This window comes from Scyliorhinus torazame, chromosome 3, assembly GCF_047496885.1.
Source record: "Scyliorhinus torazame isolate Kashiwa2021f chromosome 3, sScyTor2.1, whole genome shotgun sequence".
In the NCBI taxonomy this organism is placed as follows: domain Eukaryota; kingdom Metazoa; phylum Chordata; class Chondrichthyes; order Carcharhiniformes; family Scyliorhinidae; genus Scyliorhinus; species Scyliorhinus torazame.
Window position 1 is genome coordinate 76,537,100 of NC_092709.1, and position 16,848 is coordinate 76,553,947.

A 16,848-nucleotide genomic window follows, 5' to 3' on the forward strand; every position below is an offset into this window, starting at 1 on the left:
TCTTGAGAGAGAGGGTTATCGAGGCCAGCAACAGCCCCTGGAGAGCTCAGGTGGTGACTCTGTGAGCGTGCCAGGTCAGGACTGGGGAAAAGAACCGGATGGTAGTGGACTACAGCCAGACCATTAAGCGGTTCACGCAACTGGATGCATACCCCCTCCCCCGCATTGCGGAGATGGTCAACCAGATCGCGCAATACTGGGTTTTTATCCACGGTAGATCTGAAGTCTACCTACCACCAGCTCCCGATTCGCCCGGAAGATCGCCACTACACGGATTCTGCAGCAGCCGGCCGACTCTTCCACTTCCTCAGGGTCCCTTTTGGCGTCACCAATGGGGTCTTGGTCTTCCAGAGAACGATGGACCGAATGGTGGACCAGTACGGGCTGCGGGCTACATATCCGTACTTGGACAATGTCACCATCTGCGGTCGTGACCAGCAGGACCACGACGCCAACCTTAAGAAGTTCCTCCAAACCACCCAATTCCTCAACCTCATATAATAGGGAGAAGTGCGTTTTCCGCACAACCTGGCTAGCCGTACTCGGCTATGTTGTGGAAAACGGAGTCCTGGGGCCCGACCCCGACCGCGTGCGCCCTCTCACGGAATTGCCCCTTCCCCACAGCCTCATGGCCCTCAAACGGTGCCTGGGGCTTTTCTCGTACTACGCTCAGTGGGTCCCCAACTATGCGGACAAAGCCCGCCCACGTTTCCCCTGACGGCTGAGGCCCGTTCGGCCTTCAGCCGCATCAAGGCCGATATCACTAAGGCCGCCATGCACGCGGTGGACGAGTCCATCCCTTTTCAGGTAGAATGCGATGCGTCAGACGTCGCCCTGGCTGCTACCCTCAACCAGGCGGGCAGGCCCGTAGCCTTCTTCTCTAGAACCCTCAATGCTTCCGAGATACGACTTGTGGAAGCTGTGCGGCATTGGAGGCACTATCTAGCTGATAGGAGGTTCACCCTCATCACGGACCAATGGTCGGTAGCATTTATGTTTGACAAGGGTGGCACAGTGGTTAGCACTGCAGCCTACGGCGCTGAGAACCCGGGTTCGAATCCTGGCCCCGGGTCACTGTCCGTGTGGAGTTTGCACATTCTCTCCGTGTCTGCGTGGGTTTCACCCCCACAACCCAAAGATGTGCAGGCTAGGTGGATTGGCCAGCCCCTTAATTGGAAAAAAATAATTGGGTACTTGAAAAAAAAATTTAAAACAAAGAAGAGACATACTGATTAGCAAGAAATGTTTGACAATGCATAGCAGGGCAAGATTAAAAACGATAAGATCTTGAGGTGGAGGATCGAACTCTCCACCTACACTTACGATATTAAGTATCATCCTGGGAACTCAACGAGCCCTCAGATGCCCTGTCCCGCGGTACTTGCGCCAGCGCGCAGGAGGACCGACTGCGGGCTCTCCTCAACGACCTCTGCCACTCAGGGGTCACCCGGCTTGTCCATTTTATTAAGTCCCGCAACCTGCCCTACTCCACCGAGGAGGTCAGAGCCATGACCAGGGTTTGCCAAGTCAGCGCGGAGTGCAAACCGCACTTCTATCGACCAGACAAGGCCCATCTGGTAAAGGCCTCCCGGCCCTTTGAGCGCCTCAGTATCGACTTCAAGGGCCACTCCCGTCCACCAACCGCAATCTGTACTCCCTGACCGTCATTGACGAGTACTCCCGCTTCCCTTTCGCTGTCCCTTGCCCCGACCTGACCTCGGCCACAGTAATAAAAGCCCTGCACAGCATCTTCACACTGTTCGGTTTCCCTGCATACATCCACAGTGACCGGGGCACATCGTTTATGAGCGATGAGCTGCGTCAGTACCTGCTCGGTAAGGGCATCACCTCGAGCAGGACTACCAGCTACAACCTGCAGGGCAACGGGCAGGTGGAGAGGGAGAACACGACGGTATGGAAGGCCGTCCTTGCCCTCCGGTCTAGAAGTCTCCCGGTTCCCCGCTGGCAGGAGGTCCTCCCTGACGCGCTCCACTCCATTAGGTCACTCCTCTGCACAGCCACGAATGAGACCCCTCACAACCGCTTGTTTGTCTTCCCCAGAAGTCCATCTCCGGGGTCTCACTGCCATCCTGGCTGACAACTCCGGGGCCTGTCCTTCTCCGGAGGCATGTGAGGAGCCATAAGACCGACCCCCTAGTCGAGAGGGTCCTGCTGCTGCACGCAAACCCCCATTATGCCTACGTCGCGCAAACAGACGGACGGCAAGATAGTCTCCCTATGGGACCTGGCGCCTGCTGGTTCCCCTGCCAACGCGCCCCCCCCACATCCCAGCATCGCCTACCGCCACCAACCGTGTCTCTTACGCCCCCCCCCTGGGGCTCCTGTGTCCTCCCGCGCCTGCACCGCCCTACGCGCCTTCACAGCAGCCACCCGCCACCCACCATCCGACCACTGCCCCGCAACCGTCTCCGACACGCCGGGCAGAAGCTCCGAACAACACACTCACGGAGTCACCATCATCTCCAACATCCGTGCCCGTCGCACCGCCAGAGCTGAGGAGGTCTAAGAGGACGTTCTGGCCTCCGGATAGACTGGACATTTGACCCACATCACCCCCTGCTGGACTTTGTGTTTTTTTTAAACAGGGGGTGAATGTGGTGAAATGTATTCACCAGGAGATGTGTTGCCTGTGTAACCTTTAACCTTTAAGGATTGAGCTGGAACCCCGGTGGGCTCCGCCTCTGGCTCCGCCCCCCCCGGGATGGTATGTAGTCCTGTGCCCAGTGGGTGGCGCTCATTTGTACAGAAGTCACTGGCAGGCTAGTTCTTTGTGTAATAAAGCCTTCGTTCACTCATGGTCTCGCTGTGAATTGATGGTATATTAACTTGTGACTTTTAAATGATGGACAGGCTTTCTGTGGTCAGGATGTGAGTTATTTGACACAGAATTCCGAGTTTCTGACCTGCTCCTTGTAGCCACCATATTTATCTGCCTCCTTCCAGTTAAGTTTCTGGTCAGTGCTAGACCCTAAATGGTGGGGAATTCAGTGATGGTAATGCCATTGAACATCAATGGGGAGATGGTTATATTTCCTCTTGTTGGTAATGGTTATTGTCTGGCAGTTACATGGCTCAAATGACACTTGCCACTTATCAGCCCAAACCTGAATGTTCTCCAGGTGTTGCTGCATGTGGGCATGATCTGCTTCAGCATCTGAGGAATTGCAAATGGTACTGAGCATTATGCAATCATCAGCAAACATTCTTGCTTCTGACCTTACAGTGGAGGGAAGGCCGTTGATGAAGCAGCTGAAGATGGTTGAGCCTAGACACTATGCACAGTAACACCTGCAGCGATGTCCTGGAGCTGACATGATTGGTCCCCAACATTCACAACCATCATCCTTTGTGCTAGGTATGAGTCCAATAAAAGGAGAGTGTTCCTCTGATTCCCATTGACTTCAGTATTGCCAGGATTCCTTGATGCCACACTGGCCAATGCTGTTTTGATGCCAAGGTGATGTCAGAAGGTGAAAAGCTAGAAACAGCAGAGGTCCAAAAAGACTTGTATGTCCTAGTACGTAGGTCGTTAAAATGTCATGAACAGTTACAGAAAATAATCAAAAGGCTAAAAGAATGCTGACCTTTCTATCTAGACTAAAATACAAAGGGATTGAAGTTGTGCTTCTGCTATACAAATCCCTGGTTGGACCACGCAAGGAGATTGTGTTCAGTTCTGAACACCACACCTTATGAAGGTTTTACTGGCCTTGAATAAGTGCAATGTAGACTTACTAAAATTATACCTGGACTCCATGGATTAAATTATGAGGAGAGATTACGCAAACAAGTGTCGTATTCCTTGGAATTTAGAAAATATTGGGGTGATTTTATTGAAGCTTTCAAGGTATTAAGGGAAGAAGATAAAGAGAAGCTATTTCTGCTGGTTGAGGAGAGCAGTCTAAAATTAGAGCCAGATCTTCCAGTAGTGAAATTAAGAAACACTTATTTGTGCAAAAGGTGGTAATAGTTTGAAACTCTGTTCCACCAACAAACAGCAATTCATCCTAGATCAATTGGTAAAACCAACAACAAACCAACAAACAGCAATTGGTAAAACTTGGTAGATTTTTGTTAGTGGAAGGTATTGAGGGATATGGGGAAAAATCAGATATATAGAGCTAGGCTGAGGAGCAGCTATGATCTCAGTGAAACAAGCTTGAGGGGCTATCCCTGTTCCTATGTTCCTGCCTCTTAAAATTCTTCTTCATCCACCAAACCTTTGGTCCTAACCCTAATCTTTTGTTAGCATGTTTTTCTTGCTTGCCATCTACTTTTTTCCACTTCGTAAAGCACAGTGTTGACTTTCCTAATGCGAGGAATGGTGTAAATTGGTTAGTTTTGATAATGATTCGATGTTATAGACTTGATGTGTTTCCTGCCTTTTTGGTGTTGTAATTGGCAGCTGTTTAAATCAGGTAATGAAATTCATTAAATACCCTGGTAGTTTACATTGAAGAAGGGTGTGAATCTGAATAATTCTAAATGTGAATTTGAATCCATTTGAATGGGAATCTGAATCAATCTGAAAATGAATCTGAATCATTCTAAATGGGAATCTGAATCATTCTAAATGGAAATTTTAATCAATCTGAATCAATCTAAATGGGTATTGGAATTAATCTGTGTGGGAAGCATGGGTGGGACGGTGGCACAGTGGTTCGCACTACTGCCACACAGCGCCAGGAACCTGCGTTCAATTCTGGCCTTGGGTGACAGTCTGTGTGGAGTTTGCACGTTCTCCCCGGTTCTGCGTGGGTTTCCTCTGGGTGCTCCGTTTTCCTTCCATAGTCCATGAAATGTGCAGGTTAGGTGGATTGACCATGCTAAATTGCCCCTTTGTGTCCAAAGGTTAGGTAGGGTTCGAGGTATAGGGCAGGAAGTGGGCCTAGGTAGAGTGCTCTTTCAGAGGGTCGGTGAAGACTTGATGGGTCCAGTGGCCTCCTTCTGCACTGTAGGGATTCTAATAATAATCTTTATTAGTGTCACAAGTAGGCTTACATTAACACTGCAATGAAGTTACTGTGAAATCCCCTGTTCGGGTACACTGCGGGAGAATTCAGAATGTCCAATTCAACTAACAAGCACGTCTTTCGGGACTTAGGAGGAAACCGGAGCAGACACGGGGAGAACATGCAGACTCCGCACTGACGGTGACCCAAGCAGGGAATCGAACCCGGGTCCCGGGCTCTGTGACGCAACAGTGCTAGCCACTGTGCCACGTGTCGCCCATGCTTCCCATACAGATTGATTCCAATACCCATTTAGATTGATTAAAATTCCCATTTAGAATTGTTCAGATTCCCATTTAGAATGATTCAGATTCATTTTCAGATTGATTCCAATACATATTCAGATTGATTCAGATTCCCATTTAGAATGATTAAGATTCATTTTCAGATTCCAATACAGATTGATTCCAATACCCATTCATATTGATTCAGATTTCCATTCAGATTCTATGAATTCTGTGGAATCTGAATCAATCTGAAAATGAATCTGAAACATTCTAAATGGGAAGTTAAATCAATCTGAATGGGAATCTTTTAAAAAAAATTCCGAATAAGGGGCAGTTTAGCGTGGCTAATCCATCTACCCTGCATATCTTTGGGTTGCGGGGGTGAGACCCACGCAGACACGGGGGGAATGTGCAAACTCCACACGGACAGTGACTCGGGGCCTGGATCGAACCTGGGTCCTCGGTGCCTTGAAGGAGCAGTGCTAACCACTGTGCCGCCCGCTGAATGGGAATCTGAATAAGTATTGGAATCAATTTGTGTGGAAATCTGAAAATGTATCTTAATCATTCTAAATGGGAATCTGAATGAATCTGAATGGAAGGTTGTGATTACGTTTGTTCGGTGAGATTATGTGCAGGGATTTGGTTGACAGAAAGAGCTGCAGTTCCCCTACATTCCAGGTAGTGGCACTGCAAGCTATCAAAAACCAATGAGTTTTCATCCAGTTTTGCAGATTAAAATACCAACCAATTGTACAGGGATATTTACTTCTGTCCTATTTTGAAATGCTCTGAGGGCGAAAAAGAAGCAAATAAACTATTTTAAAATGTATCTCTTTGACATTTCTTTCTTGGGCAATATTTGAAGTGGCACTGAGGAGTTTCCATTCAGAACTAGTATAGGCAGTGCTTAGACTTGAAAGTGATTCTTGGAAACCATGTGGTAAGTCGAAACGTTGTATGTCCGAACCGATTTCCCCATAGGAACAATGTCAACAATGAGGGATTAGTTCTGTCAGTGGAGCTAGACAACATTTGTACCAGCAAATTGTGACCTTATTTCCCTCGGCTTTTAGACATTTGCTCAGTGCACTCCGAGATCTCTGCCAGTGGGCCGCAACAACCATTCTCGGGGCTGGTTTAGCCCAGTTGGCTGGACAGCTGGTTTATGATGCAGAGTGAGGCCAGCATTGCGGGTTCAATTCCCGTACCGACTGAGGTTATTCATGAAGGCTCTGCCGTCTGAAGCTTGCCCCTCGCCTGAGGGGTACTGATCCCCAGGTTAAATCGCCACCAGTCAGCTCTCTCCCTCAAAAGGGAAAGCAGCCGATGGTCGTCCAGGACTATGATGACTTTACTCTCCGTAATTGGCTGAGCAAAAGGCTTCAGACCACAGGCATGAAAGATCCTGTTGTAGTCAATGGGTGATCAGCCAGTAGGGCAAGGCAGGATTTTTACCGGCGAATTTCAGCTCCATTTCCTGGTTTATCAGAAACAACTTTCCGGTTTCTGGCTCAACCTTGGCCAGGCAGCGCGCTGCCGGTGGACCACCACGTCCGTTCTCCATAGCGACCTTCTAGCCCTGAGTTACGGCCTGGTGACTGAAGGTTGCAGGGGGCCCGGTGTTTAAGTGGGAGGTTTCACAAACTTCCCCAGGTTGTTCAAAATGTATCAAATTTATAAATCATATTGAAAAGGGCTGCTATGGCATTGTAAAGTCAAAACCGACGTAAATTTGAAACAAGGACAATTTTTCAACATCATATGCATTCTATCTCGAGCGTCGTAAAGACGAGGGTTGCTGTATATCAGAGGGTGTTTGACATACTGCATTTAAGGAAACAAACAGAGAGAACTCCTGACTACTCTGCAAAAAGATATAAAGTATGGTGCTCTATGAAATTGGTATGATGGTTTCTGTGCTTGATTATAAATCTGTACTCCCTCTGCTGACAATAGAACCTCCAAACATTTACCTCAAGAATAGCAAATGATATACAATAGCTTCGACAATGTGTATTTAGATAGCGGCTTGTAACATAATAAAACTTCACAGGGTGCTTCACAGAAATGTTGTGAAGCAAAATGTGACACTGAGCCGCGTGAGGCAACATCAGTGCAGTTCACGGAATCATAAACATTTACGCCACATGTGGTTATTCAGCCTATTGTCCCCATGCCAGTGGACGAGGAACTGTCCAGTCTAATCCCACCTTCCTGCATTTGGTCTGTAACCCGACAGGCCATGGCTCTTCAAGTCGATGTCCAAAGTTGTTTTAAGACTTGTGGTGAGTTTTTGCATCTACCAACTTTTCAGCAGCGAGTTCCAGATCTCTACCACCTTCTGGGTGGGACAAAAATGTGTTCATCGCCTTTCTAATGGCTTATGTGCAGAGGACAGAAGGACGGCATTTGTGCAAGGTCACAGTGAGGCATGGGCTGTGAGGTGCTGTTAGGGAGATGAATCAGTAGAGCTACAAGGTGTGTTGGCCTGACTCATGTTGTTCAGAAAAATGCTGAGCATGTCAGAGTGTGGGGATTGGCACCTGATCTTTCCTGCCCTCCCAAGTTCCTGATCTCCAGATTGGAGGGAACACACAGTTCTCCAGCTGCTGACACCTTCGGCTACTTCTGTTCACGCTTCCTTGATTGGAGAGGTTGTCCTGCTTCTCCAGTCTTTGGGAGAGCTTATCTCACTGCAACCCTTCAAGTGGGTCTCCAGGTAAGAGTGAGAGAGTCTCTCCAGTCTCCTCTCCAATCCTGTGGGTGCTGCAACTTTTAAAATACAACTGAGTTTTTCTGAAACGTGGCTTGGATCCTTTGAGCAGAAATCCTTTCTTTGACAGAATTACCATGTCATCCGCCCGTTTTACCCTAATTGGTTGGGGACCCTGAAAACAGGCTCTTAATTGGTTCTGAAAGGCCTGCTAATCCAGTTCATGAGCAGTAAATTGTCCCACTGTTGTACCAGAGACTAAGGCAGTATGATTTTGCCCATAGAGTCCGTACTGTTTGTTTACTTCCTTAACAAAGTCAGTTCTGTTTTTATGAACCAGATGTCTCCATATATTGTTTCTTTTGTTAGTTGCCATTTTGCAGTTGAATATATTTGGCTAACATGGCATGGTAACATGTATATTAAGGGTCGCATTCCCATTCAAGCAATTAAAAGAAAACTGTTGGAAATGTATTCTGATTCTTGATTTTCCATTCATGTTAAGTTGAGATGTAATGGTTTACAAAATTGTATTGTTTAAATGCAATGATCAATGGGAGAGAAGGCAATTTCTTCCCATTTACTGACAAATGTAACTTAATGTCAGTTTATAAGTTCCTAATATTTGAAGACAACATACTGCTCAAGGTTACTTGCTCGGATTAATAGGTTTCTTTGAGAGCTGAACCTGGCACTATAGAGCAAATCAAAAATTTACGAATGTGAGATTTATACCCATTTAAAAAAAATTTAAATCACAATAATGGATGTTTCATAAAGATAAATATTCCATGCTTCGATTTCTCTATTACTCCGCTTTCACACAATATTCTATTGGAAAGTGGTCATTTTTGATGACGGCTCACATTGTCCTCTGTGTGCCTTTTACAATATTTGAATTTGCTCTGCCATCACAATTTAAGACTGACCTTTCAGTGCTATTAACTGCTATAATACTTCAGTAAGATCACTTCTCAGTTGCCACCTTTCGAGCCTGAAGAACCCAAATTAATGAAGTCTTTCCTTTAACAGTAGGGGCCAGTCTCGGGGTTCTTCTCCTTGTGATTGTTTCCCATCCATCTCTTTGGTTCTCTAGGTTTCCACGGGTCCACCATTGTGGTTATTGGAGAGGATAGGAGGACCCTATGAAAATGTGTTAATAGCATGAATGCTTTTCTTATGTCAACTTACTTGCATAATAATAATAATCTTTATTGGTGTCACAAGTAGGCTTACATTAACACTGCAATGAAGTTACTGTGAAAATCTCCTAGTTGCCACATTCTGGCACCTGTTCGAGTACACTGAGGGAGAATTCAGAATGTCTAATTCACCTAACAAGTACGTCTTTCAGGACTTGTGGGAGGAAACCGGAACACCCCGAGGAAAACCACGCAGACACTGGGAGAATGTGCAGACTACGCACATACAGCGACCCAAGCCAGGAATCAAACCCAAGTCCCTGGCGCTGTAAAGCAGCAGTGCTAACCACTGTGCTACCATGCTGCCCAATTATCCTTGGCTCCATGTGCAGCTCAGGATTGGTGTGGGGAAACTAGCTTAATGAACTAGGAAATTTCTGTAATTTAAGTGGAAATGGTTATTTAATGCGATGATGCCTTAAGAAAGCTTCAAAAGGCTGAAGGGGGCAAGGACTAAAAGACGACTGAAAAAACAAAGTGAAAGGAACGGCAAAATGGAAGACGTAAACCAGATCAACAAATGACCGATCACTAAACTCTCATTTTGATGGCTGGTGCAATGGAGGTGGTTACAAGGAGATTGCCCTGTTTTTTGCATCTCTCGGCACCATCTCCATCTGTCTGAGGGAGGAAGGTTTGAACCTGCAGTTGGTCCTTATTGTCACTATCTGTGCCAGTCCTAAGCTATATGTTAGCTGCAGGTGCCCTTGCACCAGATGACAAATGAGCTAGTCTCTGCTGCTCCAAACTTATTCCAGGTAAATGCTGTGGATCTGGAGTCACATGTAGGCCAGACCAGGCGATGGACAGCAGATTTCCTTCCCTAAAGGACATTAGTGAACCAGATGGGTTTGTACGACAATCGATTGTGGTTTCATGGGCATCATTAAACTTATAATTCCAGATTTTTTAAAAATTGAATTCAGATTTCACCATCTGCAGTGGCATGATTTGAACCTGGATCCCCAGAGTATTACTGTGGGTCTCCGGTCTACTAATCCAGTGACAATACCACTGTGACACTAGCTCCCCCGGACAGTGACCTGGGGCCAGGATCGAACCCGGGTCCTCGGCACCGTGAGGCAGCAGTGCTAGCCACTGTGCCACCATATCACCCTTCTTTACTCTGCCATTTAAATACATTTCTCCATTTGGCTGATCATTGCTGTACATCTGTTCTACGTGGGCATGAAGTTCACCCTGCCTTCTGCTCACACGATATTGGAAAATAGGATTCATGGTAAAATGATGTCCCCCACCTCCCAATTTCAGTATTACAATGAAGCCCTCGTATACTTCAAGCATTAAAACATGCATGACAAAGTAGGCAGAAATCCAATAGAGATATCCATCCACTTTTTCACCCCAAACTACTTTCTGTATCTACCGACGCACAACTGAGGTAGAAATTTGGCTGCCACCACTTACTCTTATCTAGATCGTGTATTTTGTTTTAATGATTTGGCTTACACTGTCCATATTCACAGGCAGTTTGAAACGTATTGGAAGGAGTTGGTAAAATTTGAAATTTATCAGCTTCCTGTATTAATGGATTATCCAGCACAGTTTATTGAAAGTGGTATTTGCCTTTAAAATGGGGCCCGTTATTGTAGCTACTGCTTCTTTATCAACCTGGCTAGTCACCAAAATAGGTAGACTGCTATGTCTTTCATTCACTGTGGCAAAACAGTGATAATGCACAGCAGATGCTGGTAATGATTCTGCTGCCTATTTAATCATTCCTGCCTTCCATCCTGTCACAGAACTGGAACTTTCTTTCAACTCTTTCCTCTGAGCCCACCACTTTCCTTGCACCTGTACTTGTTTATGACCTGGTACACTTGTAACATTTTCCCCAGTTCTGCCAAAAAGTCACAGACTTGAAACATCAGATGATTTTTTTTTTAACCTAACTGATCCACAGGGAATTAGTTAGTTCAAAGTTGTAGACAATCCACAATCTAGGGTTCCCTGAAACACTGGAGCTTTAACTACCCGTGTCAGTGATTAGTGCCCTGTCCGACATCCGGTTACAGGGAAGAGGCAGGGAAATGGCACAAAGCCATAACACTCATTTGGGGAGCCGGTGCAGACACAATGGACCAAATGGCTGCCTCCTGCGCTGTAACAATTCTGTGATTCTGCTCAACTTATTTTTCAGACCATTTCTTTTACTTGAAGCTTCAGCCTGTAAGCTCTTTCTCTCCACGGGTGCTGGCTGCCCTGCTAAGTATTTCCAACTTTTTCTGTTTATATATTAATGCACTTTTTAATTACAAGGGCAGTACAAGACTGGAGGAGTACAGCTTCAAACTCAGTGCAGTAAACTTTTATCTGCTGTTATGTCAGATTAGTCTAAAGTTAGTCATTGTGTCAGCTAATATTGATTAAAATGCAATTCGTATCAATTCCGTATATTTAAGTACGACCTAGCATCTGTTAAACTTAAGTTTTTTTTTCCACAGGCCGTTGATACCACAGAAGAGGTTGAAGGAAATAAAACACCTGAGGCGCAGGATTACATAAATTATCCAGGTAGACAGCCAAATGGAAGATGATTTAGTTCATAACTGCACATGTATACTACCACTATATACACAAGCACTCCTTTTCCAGTTGAGAGCACACACTTTCCGTTGTGCATCAAAACTATTGGCTTGGAAATTGGTTTGCTTCTGAAGTCAGGAGTAAACTCAATGGAGGTCATGAACCGCTGCGCTGAAATGGATACACAAGAGAAACATAATGGAGACCTGCTTGCAGGACTGGGATGTGACCGACATGGTGGGGGTGCTAGTCATGCCCAAAGAGCCCATATGACAGTCCGAAAGAAGGTGAACATCCACAGGCAGAGATAGCAGCAACGTGTGTTGATTGAGTTGTGGGGACAGCTTTGAGTGGAGGCTATGAATGAGTTCAAAAGAAAATTGGATGGAGATTTGAAAGAAATAAGCTTGCAGGGCTACAGCGATACAGTTGGGAACGGGACTGATTGGATAGCTTGAAAGAGTCAACATGGATGATAATGGCATAGTGTAGGTTAGATGGCTTTTGTTTCGGTGCAACATCGTGGGCCGAAGGGCCTGTACTGCGCTGTATTGTTCTATGTTCTATGGACTTGATGGGCTGAATGGCCTCTTTTTTTTTTGTGCCGTAGACCACACACTGCGCACTTTTCAGGTTACTAGCGGGCACTGAAAGGTCCAATGTGGCAGGCAGTGTGTATATGTTCATTCTGCACCGGATATATGCTGCACTCCATATGACTTGGGTTCTGCAGTAGTTACCAAGAGCGCATGTCTGCAGTGGCACACAGCTGTAATGTGAAGCTGGGATGAGCATTCAAAGATCCTTTTGTTCCCAAAGTCAGATTAGTAAAAAAGCACTTTTCCTCGAAACCTCAAGCAGTTCCTTCAAAGAGTCTGTTTGACAACATTTTTCTGAGAAAACAGGCAACAGCACGCATGACACCAGGCTATGGCCAGTCAGGATCCAGCTTTGTAAAGGACCCTGAAATCAGTGTTAACTGCACACCCCAGTTTGCTTTGCCTAACAGTTTCAGGCAGATGCTCTTGGTTAATTACTGCACACCCTCAGCAATGTGGAGTGCAGCGCAAAACGAACACATGCACACTGCCTGCCATATTGGACCTTTCTGTGCCTGTTGCTTGCCTGAAAAATGGATGCCGCGTGATCTCATTTCTAAACCATTTTCTGTTATTGAGGAACAAAAAGAAGCCTTTCAGCCTATCGAACCTATGTCAGCTCTCTGAAGAGCAACCCAGTCAGTACCATTTCAATTTCCATAAACCCACAAGTTTATTTCTCTCAAGTGCCTATTCAATTTTTGAAAATTATTCATGGCCTTTACTTCCACCACTCTTTGTAGGTGGGAGTTCCAGGTCACTCTGTGTAGAAAAGTTCCTCCTCGCATCCCATTGCATCTCTTGCCCCAGAACTTGAATCTGTGTCCCTTAATCCTTGTGTCATCAACTAATGACAACAGCTTTTCTTTGTCTACCTAATTTAACCCCATCATAATCTATCAAATCTCCTCTGCTCCAAGGAGAACCAACCCAGCTTCCCCAACCTAACCTTGAACTTACAATCACTCACCCTGGAACCATTCTGGTAAATTTGCGCTGCAGTCTCTCCAGGACCCTCACATCCTTCCTAAAGTGTGGTGATCAGAAATGGATGGAATATGTTCAAATATACTTCAGTTTATCTGCCTTGAACCAAAAGATTGCCTTTTGAATAAACAAGTTGGACCCATTGGCCGCACAATATTTGGACAGCCTTCCGAGAAAGTTGTTCAAAGTGGTGGTCATTCCGCCTCCGATTTTCTACCCTTCGCTCAGCTGAGCTCATGGCAGAATAGAGGTAGGCAATGGATCAGAAGACCAATTCATCAGACATTTTTACAGCTATCCTATGTTTCAACTGAAAGTAATCGGTGATGCACATGCATCTTATATGGATGCTTGTATTTTTTTCTGATGTATTTTGTGGCATTCCAATGCTGGATACAGCAAAACCTACAGGAATTAATCAATGCAGGACTCTGTACCGGATCGAGTGGGCGGAATGGCCTCATTCTGCACTGTAGGGATTCTATAATTCTATAATCACCTACCCCATGAAAATAGGCTGCCAAAGATCACGAGGCACAAAATGCAGCATTGGGGTTATCCATAATTAAACACTTTTGGGGTCAAGCGACACAGACTCAATTTTCTGTACGTCTCTTTGGAGCAACAATTTTGTATCTCTGTTGCCATTTCCATTCACTCCTTGAGTCTTTCAAAAAGATTAAACGGATACTTTGGAGTCGGTGCAGGGCATTAGCAACTTTGAAGGGGTTGAGTCGGGCATTGATTCTGATTGCTCCATTGACTCAGGGAAATATGAGTCTATTGGAGCATTGCACAGCCAGTATGACCATGTTTATTTAGCAAAGGTTTTTAACATCCCATCAGGACAGGTAGATATGGCAGCCAACACCAGACAGCTTCAACTTGATGGGCAGACAGTTAAGCAGCATGTTGTCTTAAAAAATAACCTTTAATACTCCTATATAAAACATTGATGGTTTCAGGACAAGCTCAGCTTTCAGAGACTATAATATAAAATGGAAGTAACATTGCCTCAGTGAGAGAATTTATTCAGTTCGCTGTGACAATCATCCAATCCTAAAGACCTACAAATCAGATCTGAATGGGGCTCAATTGCAGAGACTGTTGCCAATGGTTTTCCATTGTTGTTTATGTATAAAATCAACAAAGTGACAAACGGCTTCAGGAAAACGTTAACAATTCAAGAGTACACCTAACAGTGGGAACAAATATGACGATATGGGGTTTGTAATTTAAGCAGTTGGTACCCACAACATTCCTTCACTCGCATTGGAAGGTGAACTCTTTTTTAAATTATTGATTCTCCAATTTTTCTGCCATCCTTTCACACCTGCACCCCCTTACCTCCACTTGTTTATTGCCATTCATTTCAGTTTTGCCTTTCGTTATTATCAATTTGCCTGCCTACACCATGTACTTACCCACATCTCACCAGCTTGAGCCTGCTCCTGGAGGAGTCCATTGGTGAATGCACAGGAACAGGTCCATGTCTCCCAAAGCTAGATGCTGGGATTACACCTCTGTTTACTGTACTTGGGAACTGTGTTGTAAGAGTTCCCTTTACACTCCATAAGAAAAGAAACAAACTAAATGTTTGTGCAAGGTTTATAAATATTTCGTTAGATGTTTTAATAGTGGAGAATAGAGTGCATTGTCAAGTACAGGAGATCCCTATCAAACTACTGTGCAGAATGACACTAGCAAGATTGTATTAAGTCAACACAAATGCATTAATTTCACATTCACATAGCTTGGTCTGAAAAGAAAAAACAGCTGGATTTTGAGTTGCAAGATGAAGTATTTCCAAATTGATCAAATAGAAATTAACCTGGAAGATGTAGAAGGCCAGGATAAGGTTCTGTCCCACTATATGCAGCAATAGAAAATGCGGATCAGCCTGACGAGGAATAGTCGGAAACTGTTCCCGTTGAAAGGAATTAATATTGATGTGGTTGTATTTAATTGTGCTTTTTATTGCTGCAACGCATCTTTTGTAATTAGACTATATCAGATAAGAATTAGTTAACATTTAAACTACTCAAATCACTTCTTCTGCATACAAATACAGGAAGGTTGGACACTATGTTCAGCTGCTGTTCCCTATGATGATAATTTTGATTTGTAGGGTTTCCTCTCATTTAAATTACATTTGGATTAATCTGAAAAAGCAAAAAATGTTGATACTAGGGAAGCAACGGACTCTGATGTTGTATCGGTTTAGCCTTGTTTATTGTTAACAGGTTATGCCTGCTGCCATTCATTTTAGGGAGAACACTTTCAGGAGGCAGAATGAGAGGACACTTACATCCATTTATTCTAGGTTAGATTTGGGTTTAAGAGGAGCAACAACAAATCTAAATCCACTGTGCTACCCTGGCTTATGTTTTTATTTTAGAATGAATCAGTCATAAAGATCTCCAGTTATCAACAGGCCCAAGAATTGATGAAATTCAATCCAATTGCAATAAATGGACATGAGTGACCCACAATCATCTTTTGAAGAAACCAGAAATAAAACCACATGGCCACTTCTGAATATTTACTTATTTGCATGCATGTTAATAATATTTTGGTAATTACAAACTTAAATACTGTAATTTTGGACACCACTTTCCAGTATACTGTGAATACTTACCTGAATTACTTGTTTGAATAATAGAAATCAGTGTTCATATTGTATAGAATAGTTAAGAAGATCATCCAAACTTACTATAATATAAGCTGTGATAAATGTTATAAAATATATCAACAAAAATGAAAATTTTACAGATTGATAAATTATATGAGTTGTACAGAACGCATTGAGAAATAAAAATGGATTAAGTATCTATTTCTGTTATCAATTTCAATCATTTGTTTTGTTTTAAACATTGAAATAAAACCTTTCACTTCCAGTCGTTCGGCAATTATTGTTCTCATACTTCAGGCGTTTCCCTGTGATGTATATTTTTCGTATCAAGTGAGGCAACTGACATTTAATTTGTGAAGTGTAACGTGCAAAAGCTACTAGATGTCATGTTTTTAAGCTGATTTATTGTGTTGCTCAGAGAAAATTGAAAAATTTTATTTTCTAAGTACGGGTTTGTACCATGCAACGTTCAAAGTATTCTGCTCAGTGGAACTGTGTACATTTAAGTCACAGAGTCTTATTTGTTGAATGCGGTCATTTGTAGCTTGATTGTTGTTTGGTTTGATATCCTTTATTGGCACAGACAGCCATCATCAACTTTCACAGAGCAGAATCCCACAAACAGCAACGTGATAAATAACTAGCTCATCTGTTTTCAGAGATGTTGACCGATGGTCAGATAACTCCATTACTTTTCTTTGAAAAGTACCATGGCATCTTTTGCATGCATGTGAACAGGTAGACAGGACCTTGATTTAACAACTTGTTCAAAATCCTCGCCTCCAACAGTACCACACTCTGCACTGAGCTGAATGAAGTGCTGGGACAGATTTTGTACTCAAATTCCTTGGAGTGGTGTTTGAACTTCGGATTCAGACAAGACATTCAAGTTGACATTTAAAATT

General features: G+C 44.2%; 1 protein-coding gene across 2 annotated transcripts in view; it reads left to right on the forward strand.

Annotated features, from left to right (window-relative positions):
- LOC140408523 (5'-3' DNA helicase ZGRF1-like) overlaps positions 1–16,162 on the forward strand; it is a 139,440-nt gene extending 123,278 nt beyond the window's left edge. The window contains exons 29-30 of one of the 2 annotated variants that reach the window (XM_072495876.1): positions 11,644–11,713; positions 15,710–16,162. In XM_072495876.1, coding sequence (XP_072351977.1) covers positions 11,644–11,713; positions 15,710–15,714 — 75 coding nt within the window. In that variant the 3' untranslated portion in view covers positions 15,715–16,162. The remainder of the gene's footprint in view (positions 1–11,643; positions 11,714–15,709) is intronic. The other variant, XM_072495877.1, reaches the window with a different exon arrangement.
- The last annotated feature ends 686 nt before the right edge of the window (positions 16,163–16,848 follow it).